We start from the raw sequence: 25951 nt of genomic DNA on the forward strand, positions 1-25951 counted from the left end.
ATTGTAGGGCTTTAACTTACTTATTTTTGTGGTCAGAATCTGGCATTGGCATACATGTCCTCTAAATTTGAATTGGTATTGTTTGTTTGCTACAACATTAAGGAACTTGATGATATTGATTTTCATGAAAATGACATTAAATGCAATAATTTTATCATAAAGATTTTGTACATCGTTTTCTTTTGTATAGTGTAATGTTACACATATTAGTAATTTATCTTGTATGTATAAACACTGAAAATCAACTAAAATGGAAATTTATTTTATATTATTATGACTTGTGAATTTTAAGAACTAGCATTAGTAGTTTTTCCCTTTCATTACAGATTTTAAGATGGTATGGTATTTTTAAGTACCTTAGTTCTTTCCTCCAAAGCCATTAATTTACAAATGTGGAAAGACTTCAGTTCTAATATTTCAAAGCTTTTAGATCATATGTGTGTCAGTTTTATATATCTGACATTATGGACCTGTGTTATTGGCTAAGATAATATTATTGATTCATTAAATTATAAATCAAGATAAGAAAAAGAATCTTTTATTTATGGTATTTATTGGCTCCAAAATAATCTTAAAGAAATGTTATATACTAAGGGGAAAAATCATAGATTTGTTAAAATCCTATTAACTTTTTCTCCCCAATTAAAATACATCTGGCCTGATTTTCTATGGTTTTAGAATTTTTTAAGATTTTTACTTTAAGTTATTGCCCAGAATTATCATTTTCCGTGGTTTTAAATGTCATAAACAATCTACAGGCCAAATGTTGCTAAAACATACATTTTGATTAAAGTAGTATTTCATAGAAAAATCATGAACTCCGGAAAGTTATAAACTTCTAGACTAAGTGTGATTATAGAATAAGTTGAAATTTAACTTTATGATATCTTGTTAAAGCCCCAAGCCACATTTTCAGTTATGTATATTAAAATTTCAGTCAATAGGGCGGCGCCTGTGGCTCAAGGAGTAGGGCGCTGGTCCCATATGCCAGAGGTGGCAGGTTCAAACCCAGCCCCGGCCAAAAAATAAATAAATAAAATTTCAGTCAATAAACTCCCTAGAATTGGATTCAAAATTTTAATGTTTTCTCTTTCCCTTTTATATTTATTATGGTTCTATTTGGGAATACTATATGATTTCTCTAATTTTTTAGTTCCTAAAGGATAACTTTCCTTTAGTACAATTACTTGTACTGCTTTTCCCTAATAACTACAAAGTGTAGAAGTCTGCTTGGTCATGATTTTCATCTATGTAAGTAAGGTTATGATTTTTTTGGTTTGGCTCTTTGGTTTTAATATAGTCAGAAAGTAAACAATGAAAAGTGAGCTGCCCTGGTCCGGAGTTTGTTCCTCGCTTCTTGGCCTCCGACGTGACGTGTGCTGCTCGGCTAGTGTCCGTGGCCCAATCCGTGTCGGCCTATTCAGCGGCCCGCGGCCCAGCGGGGATCCTGTGAGCCTGGGTTCTCTGCGGGGCCAGGTGCTGCTCTTGGAGAATGCGGCGCCCCTGTGAGGCACCACTGTCCCGGACTCTACCGAGATGAACGAGCTTCAGCAAAGCCCTGGACCGCGAGGCCTGGTCGTGCTTGGCTTCCCGTGCAACCAGTTTGGGCATCAGGAAAATGCCAAGAACAAAGAGATTCTGAATTCCCTCAAGTACGTCCGACCCGGCGGAGGGTTCCAGTGCAACTTCACTCTCTTGGAGAAGTGCAAGGTGAATGGTGCGAAGGCGCACCCGCCCTTCGCTTTTCTGCGGGAAGCCCAGCCAGCGTCCAGCAACGACGCCACTGCACTCATGACTGACCCCAAGTTCATTACCTGGTCTCCGGTGTGCCGCGATGACATTGCGGGAACTTTGAGAAGTTCCTGGTGGGTCCTGATGGTGTGCCGGTGTGCAGGTACAGCCGTGGCTTTCCAACCATCAACGTGGAGCCCAACATCGAACCCCTGCCGTTCTAAGGGGTCCCTCCTGCACCGGCTGCCTGGCAATAATAGCGCTGCTCTCTGTGGGGGTTTCATCCATGATTGTGTTACCTCCTAAACTTGCATGGGAATCCCCTGAGATGGGCGCTGGTACTGTCCATCCCAGCCTCCCCTCTGCCGGACCAAGATGAGTTGTCTCACTAATAAAGTGCTGGGTGTCAGCAGAAAAAAAAAAAAGAAAGAAAAGAAAAAACAGTTAAAAGTTATAGTTTATATGATAAATTAGGAAGAAACATTGTTCTCGTGGGAAGAATAAATGATTCTGAAATTTTTTTTACTTTTGTTGTATAAACTAAATTTCTGTATTACATTTGGTATATTTTGGTCCAATAAGTAGACAATGAGTTAAATACATCTGATAAAACTTAATAGTAGCAAACTGTCTCCTTGAGCTACTGAACGTATGGCTTCTGTTTTTGTTATTTTAATTTTAATAAAGGATTGTCAGTTTTAGAAGCTTATTAAAAGTAAAGAAAAAGTATGGCAGGCTTAGATAAAATCAGTGAATTTCTACCATTGTCTGAATTGTGCATTTTATATTCTGAGGTAATAAGTAATTAAAGACATGAAACTTTATCATGTTTCTATGATATAGATATTTCATGGTTTCCAACCATTTCCTTTAGCTAAAGATACCCTCTTTTGGCTCCTTTGTGGAATAATTGAGTCAATTATTTTAGAAATGAAAATTTAAAATTCTACATCTGAATTTCTCAGTTTTGACATGCATCTACCTCTGAGCAGGGCAGTGATTATTCCTGGATGAATATTGGTAGTTGGGAAGAAGGTAATTGGCCAGTTGCTTGATCTAGAAGCAACTGGCATCTAGATCAAGCTACCACCATAATGTAAATCTAGCCATAGCCAATGTTCCATAAAGCCTAAATTTTGTTGATAATAGTGTGTTTACTAAAGGGATGGTCTTGGCCAGACATAGAGGGTATCCCAAAATTTGCCCATATAACTTTGCCATACCTAAGAAAAATGGGAAATTATAGCTAAATTTACCTTCATTTACAAAATATTTACAAAGTACTCTCTACATATTGGCCACCTCTTTGTAAAATTTTGCAATGAATATTTTACATGCAGCTACAATTTCCCATTTTTCTTAGGCACGGCAACGTCAAAGGCAACTTTTGGGACACCTATAGTTAACCTACTCGTCTTTAATCCTCTGTGATTCAGAGTTGGAGTAATCTACAATAATTTTCACATTCTTTAGCCACTTGTTCAAAGGAATCTTTCATTAGGTGTGTAAGTAAAAAGAACAGTTACAGGTTGAGTGGTTCTGACAAAAGCCACGTTGGGAGATTTGGACTAGGCTAGGCCCCATTGTTCTGAGAAGGAGCTTCTGCCCTCTGTTTCAGGTTCATCGGAGGGCTGAAGAAGATGGGTTCATGAAGAGCGTATTTGAGAAGCCAATAAACTTGTCTTTGCAATTTACGTATTTTTAAAATTTGAGTTGCTAAGTCCTAATACAGTGTCAAAGAGACATTTTTATTTTCTTTGTGTAATGTCTTCTTTAATATAACCGAGGTTGTCCAGAGATTACAGCGACAGCTAAGGACTCCTTTTATATTCAACTGCTGGTTTATTTTTCACTTTGCTTCCTGCTTTTTGTCTTCATGGCCATTGGGTATATAACCAGGGTAAATTTTAGGAGCTAGTAAGGTGCTTTCTCACCAGAAGACTTCAATCTTCCAGGGCTAATAAGAGAAAACTATTCTAGGAAATGCCCCTCACCACCCCTTCACCCTCCTGCAACAGATTTCTTTGTTTCCACCTGTGCTGACACTACCTGCTGTTGACACTGCTAATTCACCAGAAAGAAGCTTTTGAGGAAGTACTCCCTCACTGAAACTCTATGGCCAATCCAAGACAGTCTCAGCCTTTGCTTTCAGGGGACTTACATTGCTATTTCTAAAGGTGCTTTCCTTATATATAGACCAGGTCACACCAACTATAAGAGCTTAGAGTTCTCAGAGCTGCTGCAGATACAATGCAGCAGGAAACAAATTGCCTGAATTTGCAAGTCCTTTAGATGGACATAGCTGTAAGGATTGATCAGCTGTGTGTAAGTGTTCAGTATAAGCACTCAACAAATGGTAGTTGGTACCAGGCCTTGTACTCTTCCCGCATCTTGCCTTGTGGTGATACTGGCAGCTCCTCTCCTGCAGACAGTGGGAGTTGACGGAGCTTGCAATACTTTTATACACCTTTAAATTGAACTGCAAATTGTTAAGAAAAAGAATCAGCTTAGTATGTCCTCAGTCTTTGCCTAATTGTATCAATGACTCCTAGCAATCCTGTGAGGGAGATACTGTATTTTGTCATGTATAATGTGCACTTCTTTGCCCACATTTTTGAGGAAAAAATTAGGATGTGCACTAGACATGGGTAGTACTAATTCTGTATCTATATAAATGTTTTTAATTCTTTTATATGTACTTATGCATTAAAAGTGCTAACTCTAGAAAGCAATGACAATATCCTCACGTGAAATAGTACCCTGGAATATGGTAATCTCGCCCTCTTTTCGGCACGTTACTCCCTCCTTGGCCACCCCCTCATTGCCCAGGCCCCGCAGCTGTGGGATGTGTCAGTCACTGCCACTGCCGCCACCACCGTCTTAGAAGCGTGTATGCCCCCAACGGCGACACAACGGTTAGCATGGGGACCTCCGCATAAGGAGCGCAGAAGTGGTCGCACAGTAGCATCTTCTCTCACAAGGGCGCAAAGCGTGGAGACAGCTGCGTGGAGAAGCCGGGAGTGAGCCCAGGTGCCAGGTGAGCGTGGTCCCGAGGACCTGAGCACCTGCCTTGGCCAACTGTCCCCTCCCAGCCCACCCTCATCACCAACATCCTTTCATATCCTGTTTCCATGTCTATCAGCGGGAATGTGGCCACAGCCACTCTGCTGAGAACCCCAGGGGGCTTGTTTCCCAGGAGGCTCGTGGGAAGGGCCAGGGTTGGTCTCCCGGTGGAAAATCCCTGCCCTTTCCGGGCTGCCTCACCTCTGCTGTGGCCGGCCACATTGTGAGGCCCTCCACATTGTGAGGCCCCTGGGATACTGCGATGCGGCGGAAGACCTCTGAGCTGGGCTCTGGGAGACCTGGATTCTGAGACCCTGTTACACTAGTAGCCTGCTGTTGTGACCTTGGACCTCAGTCCCTGAGAAGTTTCTGTCTGCAAGGGTACCTGGCAGCGAAGCATGACAGCTCTGGGGTACCTGAGCCTGTGGATTGTAATTTTAAACCTATGACTTGTCTGGCCCCCTAAGATGTTGGTATAGTTCCCCAAACTTGCCAGTAGGTAGAACCATCTAGGATGCTTGTTACCCAGGTCTTTCTCCCGGACTTGCTCCCTGCTTTTCCACAGCAAGCTGGCTCCTGCCTCTCATAGGAAACGGAGGCACCACTGCGTGGCAACTTCTGCCTTCCTTTAAAAAATTAAAATGAAAGATTTTTTTTTCCCTGAAAGTTTAGGCCAAAAATGTGGGTGTGCATTAAACATGAGAGTGCATTTTACACAGCAAAATATGATAGTATGGCTATTTCACATTTAAGGAAACCAAAGCTTAGAAAGTCAGTTGTGTGCTTCATTAATGGAAAGGAAACTAGCAAGCTTTGAAATCGGGTTATATTCATGGCTAATCAATGTTCTATGTGGACTGTGATTTATTTTGTTAAGTCCTCTCGATGAAACTCTGAGCTGCCAAAAAGCCTTGAGAAATTCCTCTTTGGTTCTTAACTCAATGAATATGGTGTTTCAAATTATAGTAGATATTACCCATTTGTATGTTCTAGGAGTTTATTTAATAAATATGAAGAAAATTAGCCCTGTTTTTACCTTCACATAAATGACAATGTAATTGAATGTAAATGCCACATAATTATGTATTTGTACCAAAAAAAGGAAAAATGAAAAGTCGTAATAATTCTCACATCTCTCACTAAAACCAGTATATGGAGAGGTTAAAAATGATCACCCCAGTATTACCTTACACTATCAGGGCTCTTTCTATTAAAACAGATTAGGCAAGTATGCAGTTCAGATGCATTGCAGAGCCTCAGGAAGTAATAAAAGCAGTTGTATTTTTCTGTGTCTTGCAAAAATACGTCAATTAATTCAACTTGATTGGGTCATAATTCTAATCAGGTCAAGGCCACAATGACCATCGTGCTATAAACTGTCCCTAACTTTATCTAGTTATCAATGCGTGTCTTTATGGTTTGGTTGAGAGTGAATGGCACAGAACAAAAACCTCATCTCCTTGCACTGAAAATTCAAAAGAACATACTTTGAGTTAGTAGTGTGCTGACATACTACTAACTGTAGTATGCTGACATATTCTTAGGCCAATTAGGGCTGATTATAAGATATTAACTACTGACCATATTAGTTTCATGTGGTAAAATACGCAAACAATTTGAATCCTTATACTACAATGTCATTTCCAAACCTGTTAACTAATCCTGAATAAAAGCAGTACTTACCTATTTTATGAAGAAATATAACACCATCACTGGCTATATGGGCCTCAAAATAAACTCAGATTTTACTGCAGTGCTAAGTGAAGTAAGACATACAGAAGGATATAGATATATTTAAGTTGTCACACTTAAGTTTAAAGCACAGGAAAACACAACTGCTTTTATTCCCTTGTGAGCTCTGCAGTGCATCTGAACTGCATAATTGTCTAATCTGTCTTGATTAGAAGGAGCCCTTATGGGGTAAAGTAGTACATGCATGATCATTTTCAACTTTTCCGTGTAGTTTTCATTGGGAGATGTGATAGTTATTACAACTTTTCATTTTTCATTTTGTCTGTACAGCCAATGAGCTAGAAATAATGTGCTGGTTCAGAAGAATTAAAGGTCAGTTTAAAATGCCAGCACCTATTGTTTCCTGTAGAAAGTGAGATGGACAGACCATTTCAAATTCTGTGAGCATTTTGATTGCAGGGAAGAAGAGGGCAGTTTCTTACTGTATCATCAAATTAGAAAAGCCATGATGCCTACTTTTAACATTCACAGGAAGAGTCTGGACTGTCAGTTTAACATTGTTGTTTCAGATCACCATAGTCCCAGATGCTGATCTGGCTTCTTTACTCTGAGTAAGACATAATGAGTTCTCTTCACAGGTAAACCAACAGAGCTAACAAAATTTTGTGAGAAAGGGTTAGAAAACAATTCCATTAAGTATTCATTTATTAGAGGAATAGAGAATTGGATCTTCAGCATTAAACAGAATACTATTCCAATTAATTGACAGTTTTCATACCTGAGATCTTACATGCACTGGCAGTTTTCAAGGAATCTGGTATATCATGAAATGACTTGCAAGCTGTTCTCAGAGTTGATACTAGGACCACCACGATGGGTGTTGGGGTGGCAAATGGCACAGCTCCCAGCCTGGTGTCTCTATGTCAAAAACTTTACGTGTATGTGTTTTATATATTGAGTTTTTTATGTTTAAAATATCATAGAACCTCCATAGTTGACCTACTTTGAGCACCTCAAGTTAACCTAACTTTCATAGACTGGACATGTACCATATATACATGTATATATCAGTGCAGTAGGCCTCGTTACTTATGTTGACCACCTCCCTATGTTGACCAGTGTGTTATAGTCCCTTGGGTGGTCAACTTACAGTATTTTTAAAGATGTACATCTTGTAACAAATTTGAATGCTACTTAAATATTCCAATCTTTTAACAAGAGTATTGAGTAGCCCTCAAATCTTTTCTGAATTTTAAAATTCTTTAGAATTATTGTTATAACCATTGCTTAAAAAGATCATTATGATTATAAGAAAAATCAGTGGTCACAGCAGAGCATATCATCTGGTGGTTTAAAAATAATTACCTCATATATACCTGTTTTATTCCGATTGGACTTCTGTTTTTAAACAATTGGGAGTTTGTGATATTCTTTCAAAATCTGAATGCTATTAACTGTGAGTGTGAATTTCCTAGATTACTGGCTCATTTTGCACATTTTGCTTGCCAACAAGGGGAATAAATAAAATGTTATAAAAGTGCTCACTGATACAAAATGGAAGTAGGAAACTACCCCAAACCGTTTAAAGTGAAAAACCCTCCAGAGGAAAACATGTCAGACTCAAGTTCTACTTAGGGCCAATGATGAATACAAATCATAGACTTCCTTTCTCTTCTGCCACAAATGTCAGAAACACTTGGCATCTGAACACATCGCATTTCCCCCCCTTTTCTGAACAGTGTAACTTGGAAAGGTCAACATATCCCTTTGGGAAAAATCTTTTCTTGTCATTTGGAATGTCTGCACACATAACTGTAGGAAATGTTTAACATTTGCTTTGACGGAACAGCAATTTGTTCAATAGAGAGGAATTGTTCTTTTTTTCCCGTTTTCCTGCCTGTGTGTATATCATAGGCCCCAAATTACTGAAAACAACTGTGAGGCACTTCTTTCTATGGGATCAGATCATCCTGTTCCCCAAACCAACCAACGCCTTGGGCTTCCGAACGGCAAGCATGTTTCATCCTTTATTTACTCCAAGGGACTCATTTGTGAGAGACTTTGTTCGGAATAAAAGCAGTAATTTTCCACAGACTATATACATGCTGCAACCCTGAAAGAGGAGGGGGAGGGGCAAGAAGAGGAAAAGAAAAAAGGATAAAAGCTCCAGGATTTCCTGGATTGTTTTTTTTTTTTTTGTAGAGACAGAGTCTCACTTTATGGCCCTCGGTAGTCCTGGATTGTTTTTTAACCTTTGTGCAAATTTGTTCCAGTGCGGGTAGGACAGTGGCATCCAGTGTCTTCCTTAGTTACTGTTTGAATCTTCTGGTTTATGTAAAGGATACAAGACATTGAGACAATGTAACAGGTTGCAATTGGTGATCAGCTGCCTCCAATTTGATAATCAACATCAATATTTGCGGGGCATGGAGAAGTCATTCTAACCACATCCCATCCTTTCTGTTCATCTTGTATTGATGAAGAACAACGCTGAGTTGTATGATTCTATTTGTTTCTGTAGCAACAAGCAGATTCCAAAAACAGACATAATTTTTTAATATAAAAATATTTTTAGCAAAGACTAAAAATAAATACGAGAAGGGACCTTAAAAAAGATAGCAGTATCTAGGTGTTGGTGTGACCGCCCTACAGGAAGGGACTTGAGTCAGCATTATTTGGGGACGTTTCCATTATTCTCCTCTAGAAATCATTTCCTTTTCATTTTAGCCAAAGCCTTCTACTGGTGACTAGAGATGAAAGATGTGTGCTGAGAACAAATGTGTGTGCCCAAGGCATGTGTGTATTCCAACAGAAATGTCCTCTCAGGCACAAACCACCTCTCTCCACACATACATCCTGGTGCCCCAGATCTTCCCTTTCCTCATCTTCTCAAGGACTTCCTTTCTTCAATTAATCCTTTCTCACCTATGTCATCAGTATCTTTATTTTCATTGGCTCAGTCACAAAAGCAAACATGTTCTATCTCCTCTCAATATTGAGAAATAAAACACAGCCTTGACCTCCTATCTCTGTGTAACTACCAACCACTTCTCCCCTCTCCTTCGCAGCAAAACTTAAGGAATTACCTGCATACATTTATTTCTACTTTCTCTCTTCTGTTCACACTTCAATCTGCTCAAGTCTGGCATCCATCCTCATTTCTCCAAAGAAAATGACCTTGATAATGTCAAAGCCAATGGCTACAAGTATGCTAACTGTCCTCCTGTTATTCGATCTCTTGGTACGATTTCAGTAGTTAACCACTCCACTCCTCCTGAATCACTCACTCTCTTCCATGGGGCTTAGTTTTTGGCTTTTCTTCTTTACACTCTTTCTGGATAATCTCACCTGTTCCCAATAAGCATTTGCTGAATGAATTCACTCAACTATTTTTAAACCTCCTTAAACAGTGTCAGGTACTGTTATGTTCTTGACATACATCTGTGAGCAAGACAGAAAACCAATCTCTGCCTCCTGGAGGTAATATTTTGGCAGGAAAGATGGGTGATGACCAAGACACCATTAAGTAAAAAAGTGCAATGGAAGAAGAGTTTCCGAATAAGAATTTATGATAGTTTCCAGATTAGGATGTTCCCATGGTTTTAAATAGAAATGTGAATGCTGAACAACTCAGATTTTGTAACTCTAGCCCTGACAGTGCCCTTGATTTCACATTCATGTATGTATTCATGTATGTATTCATCTCCACATAAATATTTTAATAAAGATTTTGATTGTTTTCCCAAACTTGTTTCTCTTGAACTCTTTCCATTCTCAGCCAAAGACAAACCACCATAATCTCCCCTCTAGACTATAATTAGTGTCCATAATTGGTTTTCCTGTTTTCATTCATACCTACCTACAGTACACACTGCATCTAGCAGCCATAGTTAGAAAAGGAGAGGAGACAAGATCATACTTGTGTAAAGTGTTAAAGCTCATCAGTGCTCCCATCATCACCTGCTGAACCCTCTTCTCCCTCAGAGTCTCTGCAAGTTGTCCTTGGCAACCTGTTACCCATATAGTCATGATTAGCTCTTTTCATCCATTGGCACCAATGTTATTTCTTTAGACACGTGTTTCCTTATCTTCGCCCTTGTCACTCTTGGTCTAAATACCTTGTTCATTGCCTTCGAAGTACTTACCACTAAATGAAACCATCTTGCTCGTTCATCGGCATGTTCCGTCTTTCACACACACAGGATGTAAGTTCCTCCAGGGCAGAAACCTCCTCTGTTTCCTTCCCTCTTTGTGACCCATCCAGTGAAATGCCTAGTTAGCTTGTGAGAACGCAATAAGCATTTGCTGGATTAATCCATTCAACAAATATTTTTAAACCTCCTATCATGGGTCAGGTAAGATGTAGGTCTAAGTTCTTGACCTACATCTCTGAGCAAAACAGAAACCCTATCCTTGCCCTCATAGAGCTAATGGGTCATAACCAAGATACAGTAAGAAGAGCTTCTGGGTGAGAACTTAAGATATTCTCTAGGTCTCTTCCCTTTATGTGGTAAAATCCTGCCTGTGGTGATAAACTTGGAGATCCCACACAATCTTCCTCTTTGAGGTTTAGCACCCTTATCCACCAAAGAGAATAACCACCTTCTAAGGTTGGTGTAAGGAATAAATGAATGTAGATCAGATATCATCCTTTCTCTCCCCGCCCCCCCCCCTCCCCGGCCACTCACCTCTACTCTATCATTCCCAGGGAAGAAGGGCATATATCTCTACCGATTTCTCCCTCATGTGCTTAAAAATTAGCCCACCTTTCCTGAAAACCCTCCACACGTGCTTACTGAATAAACATGTTGATAAATGTCAGTCCCTTAAAAGTAAATAATCAAAGCTATTATTACTTAGAAATGATGCTTTTTATATCACTGTAAGAAATCCCCATCTTTCCTTAACAATTATTTTTCTGTCTTTCTCATTTCTTTTTTTTTAATTATTAAATCAGATGTGTACATTAATGCAATCATGGGATACAATGTGCTGTTTTTATATACAATTTGAAATACTTTCATCAAACTGGTTAACATAGCCTTCACGGCATTTTCTTAGATACTGTGTTAAGATGTTTATATTCTACATTTAGTAAATTCCACATGTACCCTTGTAAGATGCACCACAGGTGTGATCCCACCAATTACCTTTGAAATTTACATGAGAAATCTCTCATTTCTTAATTCCATCTTTACAGGCCCTTATCAGTGAAGATAGTCTTCATTTTCTGCTGTTCATTTACTCTTTGTTACATATAGAAGTAAACTCACAGACATTATCTTACAGGAGGATAAACATTTATTTAGCTGGAAACACTAATCTTTATTTTCATCATGCTAAAGTGTGTGGTTACAAACAATCTCCAATAAAACACTCTATATCATAGGCCCAAAATAAGTTAGTACAATGTAAACTTACAGTTTCATCAATTAACAAGTTCAAGAACAAACAAGCCATTTAAGACTTCAGAGCTACACATTTAGTAAAAAATTGCAAACACTCAAACTTTATCAACCCCACGTAAGACACTAAAGAGCTATTCAGGACTTCTTCCAACCAGTTACACAAATATATTTTTATTTTTGGTTGCAGTCCCCTGCTATGCACAAGACCATTGGAATGCTGAACAATTACACGTTTTTAAAGGGCACAAAGCAAAGCAAGGAGATAACATGCCAGCCTTACAGAAGCTGTCTTGAAAGTGCAAACTTTGCATTTTCTCTTCCTGAACCACTAGGATAAGAACGGTACCTCGGGCGACACGGCAGGGTCACGAGCATGCTTCCTATAACCAGACTGGTGCGACACGGACTGGAACCGGGCCTCCATGCCTTTGAAGATACCTCCAGTTTTAAACAGGGAAGAGGCTTCAATGAAATATAGTGCAAATCAAATACCGAGGAGCAAAACGACAGAAGAGAGACCGCCACGACCTCCTACGCCTGGCACAACCCACACGGGACAAATTGGCACACGGGCACGGCGACTCCTAGCTAAGTTTGGATATGGAAGGCGGCGCGGCGGAGCGAGTGCAGCGCGACCACACAGCAGCCTCGCAGCAAGGCTCCGATGTTATAGACGGGATCCGTCCCCCCCCTCTGAGTACTGAACACCCACAGAACGGTGGGGACCACGGGGACAGCCACAGCCAGGAGATCCACCAGGAAACTGCGGCTCCAGTACCGCCTGGCGCCGCCCCGAGACAGCGGGGTGACCCCGTCCAGCCTTTCTTCCGCGCAGGCTGCGAAGTCCAGCTCTCTCATGAGGCGGTTGGCGGGGGCGTCCACGTCGGCCGGGGCGGACGGGGTCTCCACGGGAGACAGAAGGATGGCCGAGTTGGGATTTCTCGGCGTCAAATCGACCACTAAGGCGGAGAGGGACTCTAGGAAGCTCTCGTTGGAGTCAGGCCCAGCCTCGTCAGGGGATGCGGAGCTGGAGGGACAAGGATCCCGGAGCTGCAGCATGTTCTGAATGAACTCCAAGACGGCCGGGCTGTAGGGCACCACGTCGGTCTGCACCGCCCGCTCCGCTGCCACGCTGCTGGCCTCGCCACACACCGTGGGGGGCGGCTCCAGGACTTCAGCCTCGGGGGTGGAACCGACAAGCTCCAGGTCACCAGACTGCAGGGCGGTCACTGTCACCATCTCATCCAAGAGGTCTGTGCTGAGGGCTGCGCTATCTGCCACGCTATCTGCCACCAACAGCTCTCTCTCAGCCCCTTCCTCCAGGACCTGCTTTTCCGGTGATAAGCCATCTGCCACCTTGCCAAGAGGCGGATTCAGGGTTAAGCTTTTCTCTGGGGAATCGCATGGGAAGTCCAAGCACAGTTCATCCCTCAGAGAGCCACTGTGCGCCATCTCCATGCTCTGAAGCAGAGACTCCAACTTCTTGTTTTGAATGTTGATATCCACGAAATATTTCTGAATGCCTTTATCTTTATCAGCCAAGCTGCTCCTCATGGTTTCAATGACCTGCTTGAGCTGTTTAATCTCTTTCCTGGCTTCTTTGAGTGCCAACTGGGCCTCCACCCGGTGGCATTCTTCTTCAATCCAGTCTTCCCGCATTCGGGCCAGCTGGGACTTCAGCTCCACAATTTCAGTCTCCCTAGAGTGGGAGACAAGCATGGTTAAAACTAAAGGTCAAGTTTGAACCAGGCGACAAGCTATTCAGTCACACAGCCAAGAGGACAGAAGCTAAATCAGTTTTGGAAATTTTTTCTTTGGCAGGTATTAGCCATGAATTTCTTCCTTTAATTGTAAAATGGCTAAAGTAATAACAGTAATCAGATTCAGATTAAAAACAGCTATCATTTCCTTTTTCTTTTGAGTACTCAGTACATTGTAAGCATTATCTTCTGCTCAATATATAACATTTGAAATTTTATTATTGAAACACTTTAGAGTGTCTTTTATCTTTTAGAGATATTTTATTTCATTTTACAGATACTTTATTTTTATTTGAAACATATTTTAGAGTTGCTTTTATCTCCATAAACTTCCTGTTCTGAATGTATACAGTTCTGAGGGGAAAAAGGCTCACTTAACTTTTAATTACCTATTAAATAAAGGTAAAATGTGGACTGAGAAGTTTTACCCTTGAAAAACTGTTCTTCTTTTATCCCAATGGTAATTAAACATTTTTTTAAGTCATAAAATTCTGCTTGGGGCAATGACTTTGTGAAAATCTGCTTATTCTATCTCTTTTCGAGTAAGATAACATTGAATTCATCCTACACTGAGGAGAAGCTATCCCACTTTTTAGATCCTTCACAGGAAGCTATTTCAAGATCTTTGTCAAGAAACTTGTGCTTCTATATAATTTCTTCACAGTTGGTGTCCTCAGGGTATCTGAAGACCAGGTAGTCAGGATTCTCATACTATATAAAGTCATGTTAGCATTGCGTTTTTAAGTTTGGACTTGAATTTTTCCTCACGTTTTGTTGCTTTCCCACTGCTCCCTGCTTTGAATGCTCAAGTCCTCCCATGGTGTTTTCAGGTTATAAACTAAACATTCCAGAAAGTGGGATCTGACTCATCCCAGAGATGAGTTTGAATCCCATGCCTCTTTCAGGTAGTTAAAGAACCAAATCAACATGGAAGATGGAGAATGTCCCTCCTCGCAGCCTGCAATCTAATCTGCCCGTGGTTTTATCAACCAAAGTCCCCAGGTCTTCTCCATATCCATAAAGGAGGAGGTTTGGGCTGATCAGGTAGCCATGGGCTTAATCAGACCTCAGCTCCCAGAAAATGCAAATGGCCCTCACCATGAGCTCACAGCTGCCCTCATCAGAGCTCTTCTAGACTGTCCCAAAATGTTCCAGAGGAGACCATCAAGCAGAAAAACTGGCCTGCCCCTAAAATGCTAAAGGTCTTCTATCTGAGTTAAGATCTCTTACACGTGGGCTTTTTTGTTTATTTATTCTTTTAACTCTTAACACTTGGCCAAGAATAACAAAACTCTTCCTTCAGCACAGAAATAGCTTTCAGGAATCACAATGCAGGCAGATAGCCACTCTGGCACAGAGATCAACAGGGTTTTAATTGGCCCATTGTGTGTGACCTATTCTGCTGCAAGAGTAAGTTTGTTCCTGCAAGTGTTTCTGCCATTTAAAAATAGTCATGCACACACCCCATTCTTCACGTCAAAGCTGCATGCACACAGAGAGAGCCGAGGTTCCCTCTAATGCATAGGGCCCTGTGAACTCCTGAAATAGCCATATCACAGGGTTATGAAATGGCGCCATTCAAATGAAATCTTTTTTTTTTCTTTTCTATTTTCCTATAGTTTGGGTTCCCATTTCATTTTATAGAAAATAAACTGTCATAAACCATACTGAGCAAGGCATGCAGGCTCACCTCTCATGAAGTCGGCGCTCTGATTCCTTCAGCTTGGTCTTGAGGTGTCTCACGGTAACCTCTTTCTGCTGCAGAGGAGTCAAATACTGCTCTGGATTCGGGGGTCTGACACCATGATTTTCCCCACAAGACGTATACCTTCCTGAGCGCCTGAAACAATCCCAGTCGGGATATGTTACTGTTTCACCCTGTTTCCTTTTCTATACAAAGTAAAGTAACACACAATGTTACAGACTGTGTTCCCTATTCCCAAGAAGGTAGGACCTCTGGGTGGTGATTAGGTACTAAGAGTAGAGACCTCATAAATGGGTTAGTGCCCTTGTCCAAGAAACCCTGGAGAGCTTTTCTTTCTACCTTAGGAGTACAGTAAGAACTTAGCAGTCCACATCCCAGAAGAAAGCCTCGCCCAGAACCAGACCAGGCCAGTGCCCTGATCTTAGACTTAAGTCTATAGTATTTATTCTATGGTGTTCAGGAGTTGGACCAAAGTCTATGGTACTTTGTTGTAGCTGCCTAAACTATTAACAAGATACACAACTAACAGCTTGAGAAAGAATGGCAGCTGTGGGCTGGGTCTTAAACCCCAGTAACTAGTGACCTCCCTTCAGAAGGTAAACTGTATTACACTTGTCTACCTTGGGCGTGTTCATGACATGGAAGGCTGAGGGGTGTGTGTTTGTAAAAAGGGTGGGGATGGTAGAGAAGGAAGGTTTTCTACAGTTTAGGAACGTTCTCATATAAAATAATACACAATTGTCTACAGGCTGAGCTGTCAGCCAGGGTAACAGGCAGGACAATGAGTGGGAACAGTGGGAGGGATGAAAGGAAGCGAGATGACCCAACTTTCCACACAGCACGTTGCTGCCTAAAGATCCTGATTGTTACTAGATGAATTCAATTGTTCTGATACCCATCCCTGACGTGAGCGTGCTGATTTGGTGGAAATGGAAAGTTCCTTCTTCTAGAGGGAACAAGTTCCTTCCTCTACTCCATCCACTCTTACTAGGGTGTTTTGCAAAGAGGAGCTCAGTGTTTTGTAAAGCAGCCCTGGCTGGAATCTTGGCCCCGCTCAGGCCTGGCTGGGAGCTAGGCATCCCTGGTGTAAGAGAGCTGACTTTGGAGAGCTGGAGGGAGTCCCAGGAGGAAGAAGACAGAAAGAGGAGGGCTGCCAGCTCCTTCCTAACTTTGGGCCCAATCCCCACCCCTGTGCTCAGCCGGCTCCCTGAGGTGTCCAGTGTCCAGTTCCCACCCTCCAGGACTCCTGTCCTGGCCCCCTGGGATGTGCAATTCCTTCGTTCTGTTCTGCACCCACCCACGCCATTCTATTAACTCCCTGCTGCCCTTCAGATCTCACTTCCTTTCACTCCCTCAGGGAGGCCTCTTCCGATCCCTGCAGACTGCTAAACCCCTCTTCTACCTTTCAGCAACTCATAAGCAACAAGTGCCCACAGGGTAATTGTAACATGTTTTTATCATTAGATGGCTAATGTCTCCCTTTCTCCTGAGCAGTGAGCACAGGAGCATTCTCCTTTACTCACTGCTCTCTCTCCAGTACTGAGCACAGTTCCTGGGACTCGATGAGTCTTTGGATGCCTGGATAACTGAGCATATGTAAAACTATTCCTTGTTCTCAGGGAAACCAGTAGGTCTCTCCTACTGCCATTGTGCCATTTTCCCTACCTGCCCAGAAACTGCCTGAACTCCGCACCTTATTAAAAACTGTAGCCTGTGCCCTTTCCGTACCAGCCTGGGAAGGATTAGCTGAGTGTGGGAAAGGAAAATAAAGTGTCTTGTTGCAGAGTAAGGCAGGAGATCAAGAGCTGTAATACATTTTTTTATTTCTTTTTCTCTTTCTTTGGGACAGAGTCTCACTCTGTTGCTCCAATGAGAGTGCAGCAGTGTCCTCCTAGCCCACAGCAACCTCAAACTCCTGGGCTCAGGCAATCCTGCCCCAGCCTCCTGAGTAGCTGAGACTACTGGTGCCCACCACAATACCCGGATAATTTTTGTTTTTAGTAGAGATAGGATCTTGGTCTTGCTCTTGTTCAGGCTGGTCTCAATCTGAGCTCAAATGATCCTCCTGCCTCAGCCTCCCAGTGCTAGGATTACAGGCTTGAGCTTGTCCACCAGGCCATTTGTGGAGATAAGAAAAGCTTATCAAATAGGATGAACTAAGATTAGGAGGTGAACAGGACTCACCTCATGATTGGGCTGCAGTCACTTCCTTTGTAGGAGCCTGAGTTGCTACTACTTGGAGAAGAAGGTGCATAACTGGGGTGGATGTTAACGGGGCTCAGCTGATTCCTGCACAACATGGACAGAAGGTCCTTCTCCCGTGGAGATGGTGGGCTGCTGCCAGACTTGTGTGACGAAGTTCCATTACTCCGCCCGTGGGGACCTCGACTGGGAGCAAAGCATGAAAAATGTTAAAATCCTTGGGGCTAGAGATGGGCAACTGCTCACACCTGACTTCTTCTTGAAGCTAGTTGCTACTAAGGAAATCCAACCTACAGAGCTGAAAGGAGCAATACATTAATGCAGACTATCTAGTATCTTATTGCTATTATAATTATTAGTGCAACTCTACTCGAGAGCCACCTTCTTCCCACCTATCCAGTATTTTCTCTCTGTGTGTCATATGCATAAGCAACCTCTCCCTCTGTTGTTCTTATAGTTTCTGACCATAGAGCTTGTTTTGGATTAAACCCAATTGTGTGCTAAGAACATACACAATGTGAAATGTTGATTTGGCTTAGGTTTACTTTGGAGGCTGTTTTGAAGATGTGATTTTTGTTCCAGTACACCTGTTTCAGCTTAGCAGTATTTGGCTTTGGTTCATGTTAGGTTAAGAAAATTTAAGGTGGCTCATTTGGAAGATGGAAATAAGGGAGTTCCCTTTAAAAGGAGGAAAAAACAGGATAAACTGAGCCCACGTAAATGTATCAAGTCTATAATTTTGACCACTTAAATTTTTATCCCCAATAACTTAACACTGCCTTTATTGTTTAACTGCTGAAATGCGGTAAGACCCCTCCCCCACTACCTGTGGTTCCCTTGCCTCTTGCCTTGCCTTCGTCCGCAGGAGGCTGGCCTGTAGCTCCGCTGGCCTTTCTAAAATGGAATTTGAATATTACTGCCCTCCTCAAAGCCCATCAGTAGTTACTCAGAATAAAGTCCTTGCAATGGTTCCCAGTCCTACCACCCCATCTGATCCCATGATCCCATTCTCCATCCCACTGTGGTCCAGCACTTAGTTTCTTGAAGGATCCATGCTTTCCAACCATCTTTAACGTTTTTGAACTTAGAATTTCCTCTGCCTAGAATGTTCTGCTCCCTTTTATAAGCCCCTAGATGATTCCAGGATCTATCCTACTTGGAGATTGCTAGGAACCCTACTCTAAAAAGCCATCTCTGAAGTTTTCCTTCTCTTATCACATGGTATTAAACTGTCCTTCCTGCTACACTGGGGCATCTTTGGGCACAGGAACACAGCCTGTTCTTTGCATCCCCCACTACCTTCTGGCACATGGTGGATGCTCCCTAAATGACTGATGAATAAATAAATCAGGTTTGAGTCCCTGGCAGTGCCACTTACTAGGAACTTAGGTAAGGAAGCCACTTCACATACGGGGATGTGGATTACACACAAATCTAAGAATGCATGTGAGTGCATTTCATAAGGCGTTAGTGCAACTCAGCTGGAGGCTATTATTATAGGATAAACTTGTTCTGACTTCACTGGTAATCTAGTTCCAGAGATTTGACACCTACAGTGTAATGAAGCATCCTGAGAATGTTGAAATGACTAAAACAGGGTAACAGTTCTGTGTCAGGATTATTACTTGATAACATTACAAAAAATACAAGAGAATAAGATAGCTTTCATGTAGTAGTACTTCTTTTAATAATCTCCCCCCTTGCAATTTTAATTATAGCTGTATCCAACTAACACATGTCAATGAGATATGTGTGTGGATGGGAATGTGTGCATGTATGTGGGTATACTTGCCTTCAAAACCATAATTACTTATTTAAAATCAGATACAACTTCAGCTGGCTTTCACCTTAGCAAATCACACATAAATAAGACATTGCCAAATTCTAGAGTTAAAAGTTCTTTGCTTTTAAAATCACTCCAATGGACTCTCTTTCCTTTTCCTGAGGACACATTATACAGAACAGATGGGCTGATGGCTTTGTGACAAACCCACTTCAGCAGCCCAGGGTAGAAAGAACTTCCTGGGGAGCTGAAAGGAACATGTACCCTGGCTTGGATTCTCTTTTCCATGCTTCACTTCTAAGTCTGGCACCAGCCAGACTGACTATTTCTTAATCCTCCATATTTCTCATCATCACATTAACTATTAAAAGTTAGGAATGCATGTAAAGAGCTATCCCTGGTGTTTACTTGGGTAATTCCATTCCACGTTAACCTTCGGCAAGGACCTTCAGTCACCCTACGCTTATTCCAGATGATTTATGAATATTGTTTAGAAAATAAATTATTGGACTGTTTGTAATTGCTAACTTTTTAAAAAGAAACATGCTTGAATGATCCATTCTGTTCCTTTCATTTAGTTTAGTGCCAATGCTAACATATATGGGTGTAAACTCTACCTGGATGATCATAAAAAGCATTTTCAAAGAAGATGCTGGAATTCCAGGCATGCCACCTTCCTCCTTGGTCTGGTGGATGAGAATAATGCAGCCCACAAAGAGTAGAGCAAATGCTGCTGACCCTGCACCCTTCTGCATACCAGGATGCAGTGACCAGAAAGGAATAGGAAAGAAGTGAAGAAGGAAACCCCATGGGTAACCCAGCTGAATTTCTATACCCCAGCTTTGGGGTACTAATACTATCACTGTCGTCTTCATCATCGTCATCATCATCATTAATTGTTGTTAGTGCTGAACTGTGCTCCCTCCTAAAATTCAGCTCTACCTCCCAGTATCTCAGAATGTGACTGCATTTAGAGACAGGGCTTTAAAAAGAGATAATTAAGTCAAACAAAGCAGTTAGAGTAGGCCCCAATCCAATTTAACTGGTATCCTTATAAGAAGAGAGAATTTGAACACAGACACGAATAGAGGGACGACAACGTGTAGACAGCCATGTACAAGCCCTGCAGAGGGGCCTCAGAAGACCTTGACCTGAGACTTCCAGCCTCCAGAATTATGAGTAAATACATTTCTGTTGTTTAGGCCATCCAGACTGTGGTCCTTGGCTGTGAAGCCCTAGCAGACAAATACCATCGCCATCCCCATGATCACCACCATTACAATCGACAGCAGCAGCAGCTTTGTATTAGTATTACTTGTACCATCACGGACAAGAACACCCATTTACTGACCTTTGTACTCAATTCTGGGTACTGTATTAAGCACTCACACTTATCAGTTCATTTAACTCAGTGAGGTACATGCTATTATTACCCTATTTTCCTGAAGAGGAAACTGAGGCTTGGGGTCATAAATAATGAATAGTGGAGGCTGACCTCAAGTCTAGTTTGACTCTAAATCTCAAGCATTTTTTTTTTGTTCTCCCTCTCTGATCTGTCTGCTTCTGAATAGATAATGGTTTTAGTTTATTAAAGAGCAGTCCCGAGAAATATCATCAGAGGTGGCCTTCTATTAAACCATGTAATTTGTAAGTCTCTAAACTTTTATTTCTAAAATCACTGGTGAGAACATTCTCACCAACTCCACCTGTTCCTCGTGTCTCCCACCCAGCCTTCCTCCCAGGAGCTCCTTCTCCCTGGTGAAAGGTCACTCACCACAGGAGGAACCAGCCCGTTAAAAAAAAGTGAGAATAATAGATAGAATATTGCTGATGTCAATTTTTCATCTATTAATTTTTGTTAAACCATGAAGTCTTTATTGCTTAGCTACAATACATTCTAGAATAAGCATATAACTGATTTGCCCATAATTATTTTTACTTATTTCATTATCATTTTTGATCACTTAAAGATACCATGAATTTCAGACCATAATATTTTCTCTAAGTAATTCCGCATGACTGACATGACCACCAACACAAATTTCTTTGAAATAGTTAATACAGTTGGCTTCTCCTAGAGGTCTTCCTTTTTTTCATCTATGTTCTTTGATATCTTGTACCATGGGTAGGTGGCAATTTCTTTCTTTCTTTTTTTATTTTTTTGTTTTTTGCATTTTTTTGGCCGGGGCTGGGTTTGAACCCACCACCACAGGCGTATGGGGCTAGCGCCCTACTCCTTTGAGCCACAGGCGCCCCCTTGAACACTTGAACCTATAGTTAAGCTTCCATGGCATACTTAAATTATGTTGACTCTAAATCTCAGAGAAGAGTAAAAAAAAAAAGAAATACTTTCTGTACTTTGAACTTATTTCAAGAATAATTTAATTAACGGCCCTTAAAATTTTGGAGGCATATCTAAAATGTGTGCCATGGCACACCAGTTGAAAAAATCACTGGGCTAAATGAATGGTTTATTCTCAGAGCCAGCTACATCTGATTTATACAGAGTATTTATATTCATGCCGTGTAATCCCAGAGGCACTTTATCAGGGGGTTTGAGGACAGAACAATGTGCCTTTTTTATTGTGGACTTCTATCTTTTGTTACAGATTTGTCTGGCTTCAGCTTTATTTTTAACAATAAACTTGCACCCTGGGAGTCTCAGGTCCCTTTATAAATATTGGCTAAATCTTCAGCCAAGAAAAATAAGAAATACATGCTTGCCAAGTCCTGGAAATGCAAGCTTTTAGAATCTAAATGGTTTTTCTCCAAAAAAAAAAAGAAAAGACCTTAAAAAAATCATTTAGTCCAACCCACTTTTTCCAAATAAGGATACTGTGTCCAGGACAATCAAATTGACTTGATACAGCCAAGAATTGAGATGCCCTCAGGTGCTGTGGCTCACCCATGGCCTTCAAGTCCTGCTCAGGGCACCTCAGCACTGCAGCCCCCTGGGACAAGCTAATCTAAGCTACGCCACACACCCCATTACTCTCTATATCCTTTCCCTCTGTGTTTATTAAAATTATTACATTATTTATCTATTTCTTGTCTTTCTTGCCCTATTAGGATGAATATAATTTTCAGGAAGTTTTGTTTCCTTATCACAGGTGCTTGGTAAACACTTGTTGAATGAATCAATAAAGCCATTGGTGGCAGGCAGGCAATCCTGGGGCTTACAACTCATTCCATTAAATGTGAACCATGGCTCTCATTTCCCACAGTTCTTCTTTCCCTCAAATTAAATAACACGTCAATGGTGAACATTTACTAACGCTTACTATGCACTGACCCAGACTTTATGAAGTGAGTGGTTCTATTATACAGATGAGCAAACTGAGGCATAGAGAAGGTCAGCAACTTGCGCAGAGCCACGTGGCTTATAGACGGTGGCATCTAAACCAAGGCAGATGGGTGTCAGAGCCCACATGGGTATGGCGTCTCATAGCAACAGCCAGCCACACACTATGAGCTTTACACTTTCTTTACTGCTTCCCAGGTTAAATGCTAGGAGTGGTCTGAGCATAACTGCCTCCTTCACAAAGGTGTATCACGGAAGCCTAGCCAGAGGAAAGAATAAATTCATGAAGAGGAGGCCGGGTGGGAGGTGGAGACTAGTAGCTTATTATACCGGTGAGTACACAGGAGAGTGAGGGAAAGAGAGGGGAGAGGAGGAGGCATGGACACGGCCCAGGGCTGGATGCGAGTCAGCCACGGTGGACAAGCAGGCAAGCCATGTGACAACAGTAGGTAAGGTGGGAAAAACAGCAACTTTGAATCACTATACTTTATGGGGGCAAGACATGATTGCAAGAGGGACTTTACCTAACAAATGCAATCAGTGTAACCTGGCTTATTGTACCCTCAATGAATCCCCAACAATAAAAAAAAAAAAAACCAAAACACAAAAACCTCACTGAATAATGACAAAATATGAATGCACAGTAATCTGGGTGGTTCTACGGATACCTAGGTACAGGGAAGTCACCCTTGGGAAGTGTTTTGGTTACAGAGCAGGAGACAGTGCCTACTTGCGTGAGAAAGAAGACCTCTTGCTTCCAGCAGTAGACATATGGACCTCAGGAGCGGAAATGCTGCCCGTGCTGCTCGAGGAGCTAAAATCAGCTTCGCTACCTGAAAAACAACGGGGGAGAGAGCAGTGTGAGGGCAGGAAGCCGAGAGCACGCTGGCCGGGCTCTGCCTCCCGGTCCCTGGCTCCGTGTTTGCACACTAACTAGCGAGTGCCAAGATTCCAGAGCTGCCAGGCTCCCCACGTTTTCCTCGGAGGAGAGGGGAGAAGGCTCAGCACACAATGTCATTCCATAAACACAGCTGGTTTCATAGGGCAGCTGGGCCGGCAGCAGAGGACCCACAGCGACCCAAGTGGGGTGAAACCGCATGGCTCTCCTGCTGAAGGCTCTCACTCAACAACCTGCGTGCTGCCCAAACTTCAAACAAAAACACATACTTATCAGCGCAGAAGTCGTTTTTCTAAGAGAGCTATCTTTGGGCTTTTTGTAGTCAGGTAATCCCGCCTGAACGTGGCATATTACATCCCACACGGTCAACCAGTTAGAAGCAGTCTACCTGGTTACTGACCTTCCCGGACCGCAGATTCAGTTCTTCTATGAAGACTAGAACAAAAAAGCAGGAATTTAATATTTCCAAACATAATGACGGCCATGGAACCTGTGCATTACACTGAAATTTGAAATTTTAGCTTTGGAGAAGGGCTAGGACTAAGGTTGTTCAATAGTTGACAAAGATTATGAGTACAGACTAGAGTTGGGTATTTAATTATAATGGAAACATCCTGTGTGGTAGAATAATTCATATAAATTCGTTCTAACAGACATACCTAATTCTGAAAGAGTAACAATGGAAATATTCCCATAGATTGCCTGGGGATGTGAGCTGGGGTAGAAGAGGCAAGATCGAACAGTGGGAAGAAGAAAAAGAGGAATTTTTTTTTTTTTTCAGATGAAATTCCAATGTACTTTTGGAAAATAAATCTAGATACTCAACTTTATTTGACTGTACTAATCAACTCCTACAACACAATTCGTGTGAGCTAGCTCACAATTTAGAGCTGAGGAAAATATGGGAAGTCTAAATACTTGCATTTCTAGTGAGCAGTGAACACTAATGATTATGATAAGGACTATTCCCTGAATGCCTACAAGCTCGCAGGCCCTGTACGCATCTCGTACATTATACAGGGTGATAGCTCTTTATCACTTAATCTTGACAACCGTAAGAGATTAATCTTACTATTCTGCTATTGAGGAAACTGAAGCTGGTTTGTCTCAGGCTTGTGAGTGATGAGTTCTGCTTGGGACCAAATCCTTATGCTACTCCTTCCATGCCACACTTTGTCCTTGGCAGGGCAGTGGGAAGAAGTGGCGGAACAAGCAAGGCTCTTGAATAAACCAGCTATGCATTACCATCTCCCTGGCAGGCCAAGATGCCACAGACACAAGATGCAGCCAGACTCTGTCCCGCTGGTACAAAGAGTCCCCTCCCCGAGGAAGGCAAGCAATGGCAAGGCAGACTGAGAAAAATCTACTCCCCAGGTTTGACGACCTCACATGAAGTCCAGCCTCTTGTTGGAAAGAAATCAATGACCCATTAGCAAGATGACAGCAGTGACTCCAGGCTCCCAGCAGAATTCTAGTAAGATGGGGGTGGCAATTTGTCAGGACTGAGACCAACTATTTTTTCCGAATTACAGAGACTTTGTTTAACGATGTAATGAGCTCCGAGAAGCTTCCGAACGCTAATTAGTTGCCTCTGAGAAATGCATTGCTGAATCATAGTATTTGACCATCTCAAGGTCTCCTGACTGGTAGCACAATCCAGCATCATGCTACTCCTAACAGCTTAATTCAGCCAGCCTTGTCTGCTAGTAAATTCTCAGGTTGGTTATTAAATGATATTTCACAAATAGATCCTGTGGTTGCAGCCACTGGGTTTAAGATATTATTTTTTAAGGTGAAATTATTACTCTGAAACACTGAGTTGTCATTTCTTAAAAGACAGGCAAAAACCAATCAATTATAATTTAACTGTCTGCAGAAAATCAGAAATTCTAGAACAGCAATAGATAATTGCTGAAAATCCATTGTTACCTCATGATGCTTTTGATTGTGGTAATGATGGTCTCTGAACGGAAAGAACAACTTTGTTCTATATTTTATGGCTACTGGAACTCAATATATTGACTCCTAACGTATTTGCAGGGCCTAAGGTCACTTTGTTCCAGTACTTTTCTATCTTATCTTCCACACATGGGAAAGAGAGCAGAAGACACATCCAGGGCTATATTCAAGACCATCTGAATAATATATAGCGAAAAATGTGCATGCTACTTCACAACTATTTCCAGCTCAGTTAATAAAAGTAAAATGAAGTCTTTTTAAGGGATACACAGGAAAGTTCATTTAAACACATTATCTGATATACCCTCCTCATTTACTCAAAGCAAAATAACTACAACAAAGACGGAAGACCTGAACCTCCACACACTCTTATCAATTAGTTAGCAATAAAGACATAAGGAAGGAGAGGCATTCTTTATCCATGTCCTTTAAACAGTGTGTGTAACTTA

General features: G+C 41.7%; 1 protein-coding gene and 1 pseudogene across 8 annotated transcripts in view; one reads left to right on the forward strand and one right to left on the reverse strand.

Moving 5' to 3' along the window:
• The first annotated feature begins 1441 nt into the window (after nucleotides 1–1441).
• On the forward strand, nucleotides 1442–2528 carry LOC128563756 (glutathione peroxidase 1-like; annotated as a pseudogene).
• Nucleotides 2529–11763: 9235 nt separating this feature from the next.
• SYBU (syntabulin) overlaps nucleotides 11764–25951 on the reverse strand; it is a 100981-nt gene continuing 86793 nt past the window's right edge. For all 8 annotated transcript variants that reach the window (XM_053558903.1, XM_053558906.1, XM_053558904.1 and 5 more), the window contains 4 exons: nucleotides 23376–23478; nucleotides 17544–17747; nucleotides 15345–15494; nucleotides 11764–13593 (listed from right to left, as the gene is read on the reverse strand). In XM_053558903.1, the coding sequence (XP_053414878.1) occupies nucleotides 12483–13593; nucleotides 15345–15494; nucleotides 17544–17747; nucleotides 23376–23478 (1568 nt within the window). In that variant the 3' untranslated portion in view covers nucleotides 11764–12482. The remainder of the gene's footprint in view (nucleotides 13594–15344; nucleotides 15495–17543; nucleotides 17748–23375; nucleotides 23479–25951) is intronic.

The sequence above is a fragment of the Nycticebus coucang genome, chromosome 13, assembly GCF_027406575.1.
Source record: "Nycticebus coucang isolate mNycCou1 chromosome 13, mNycCou1.pri, whole genome shotgun sequence".
Classification (NCBI taxonomy): domain Eukaryota; kingdom Metazoa; phylum Chordata; class Mammalia; order Primates; family Lorisidae; genus Nycticebus; species Nycticebus coucang.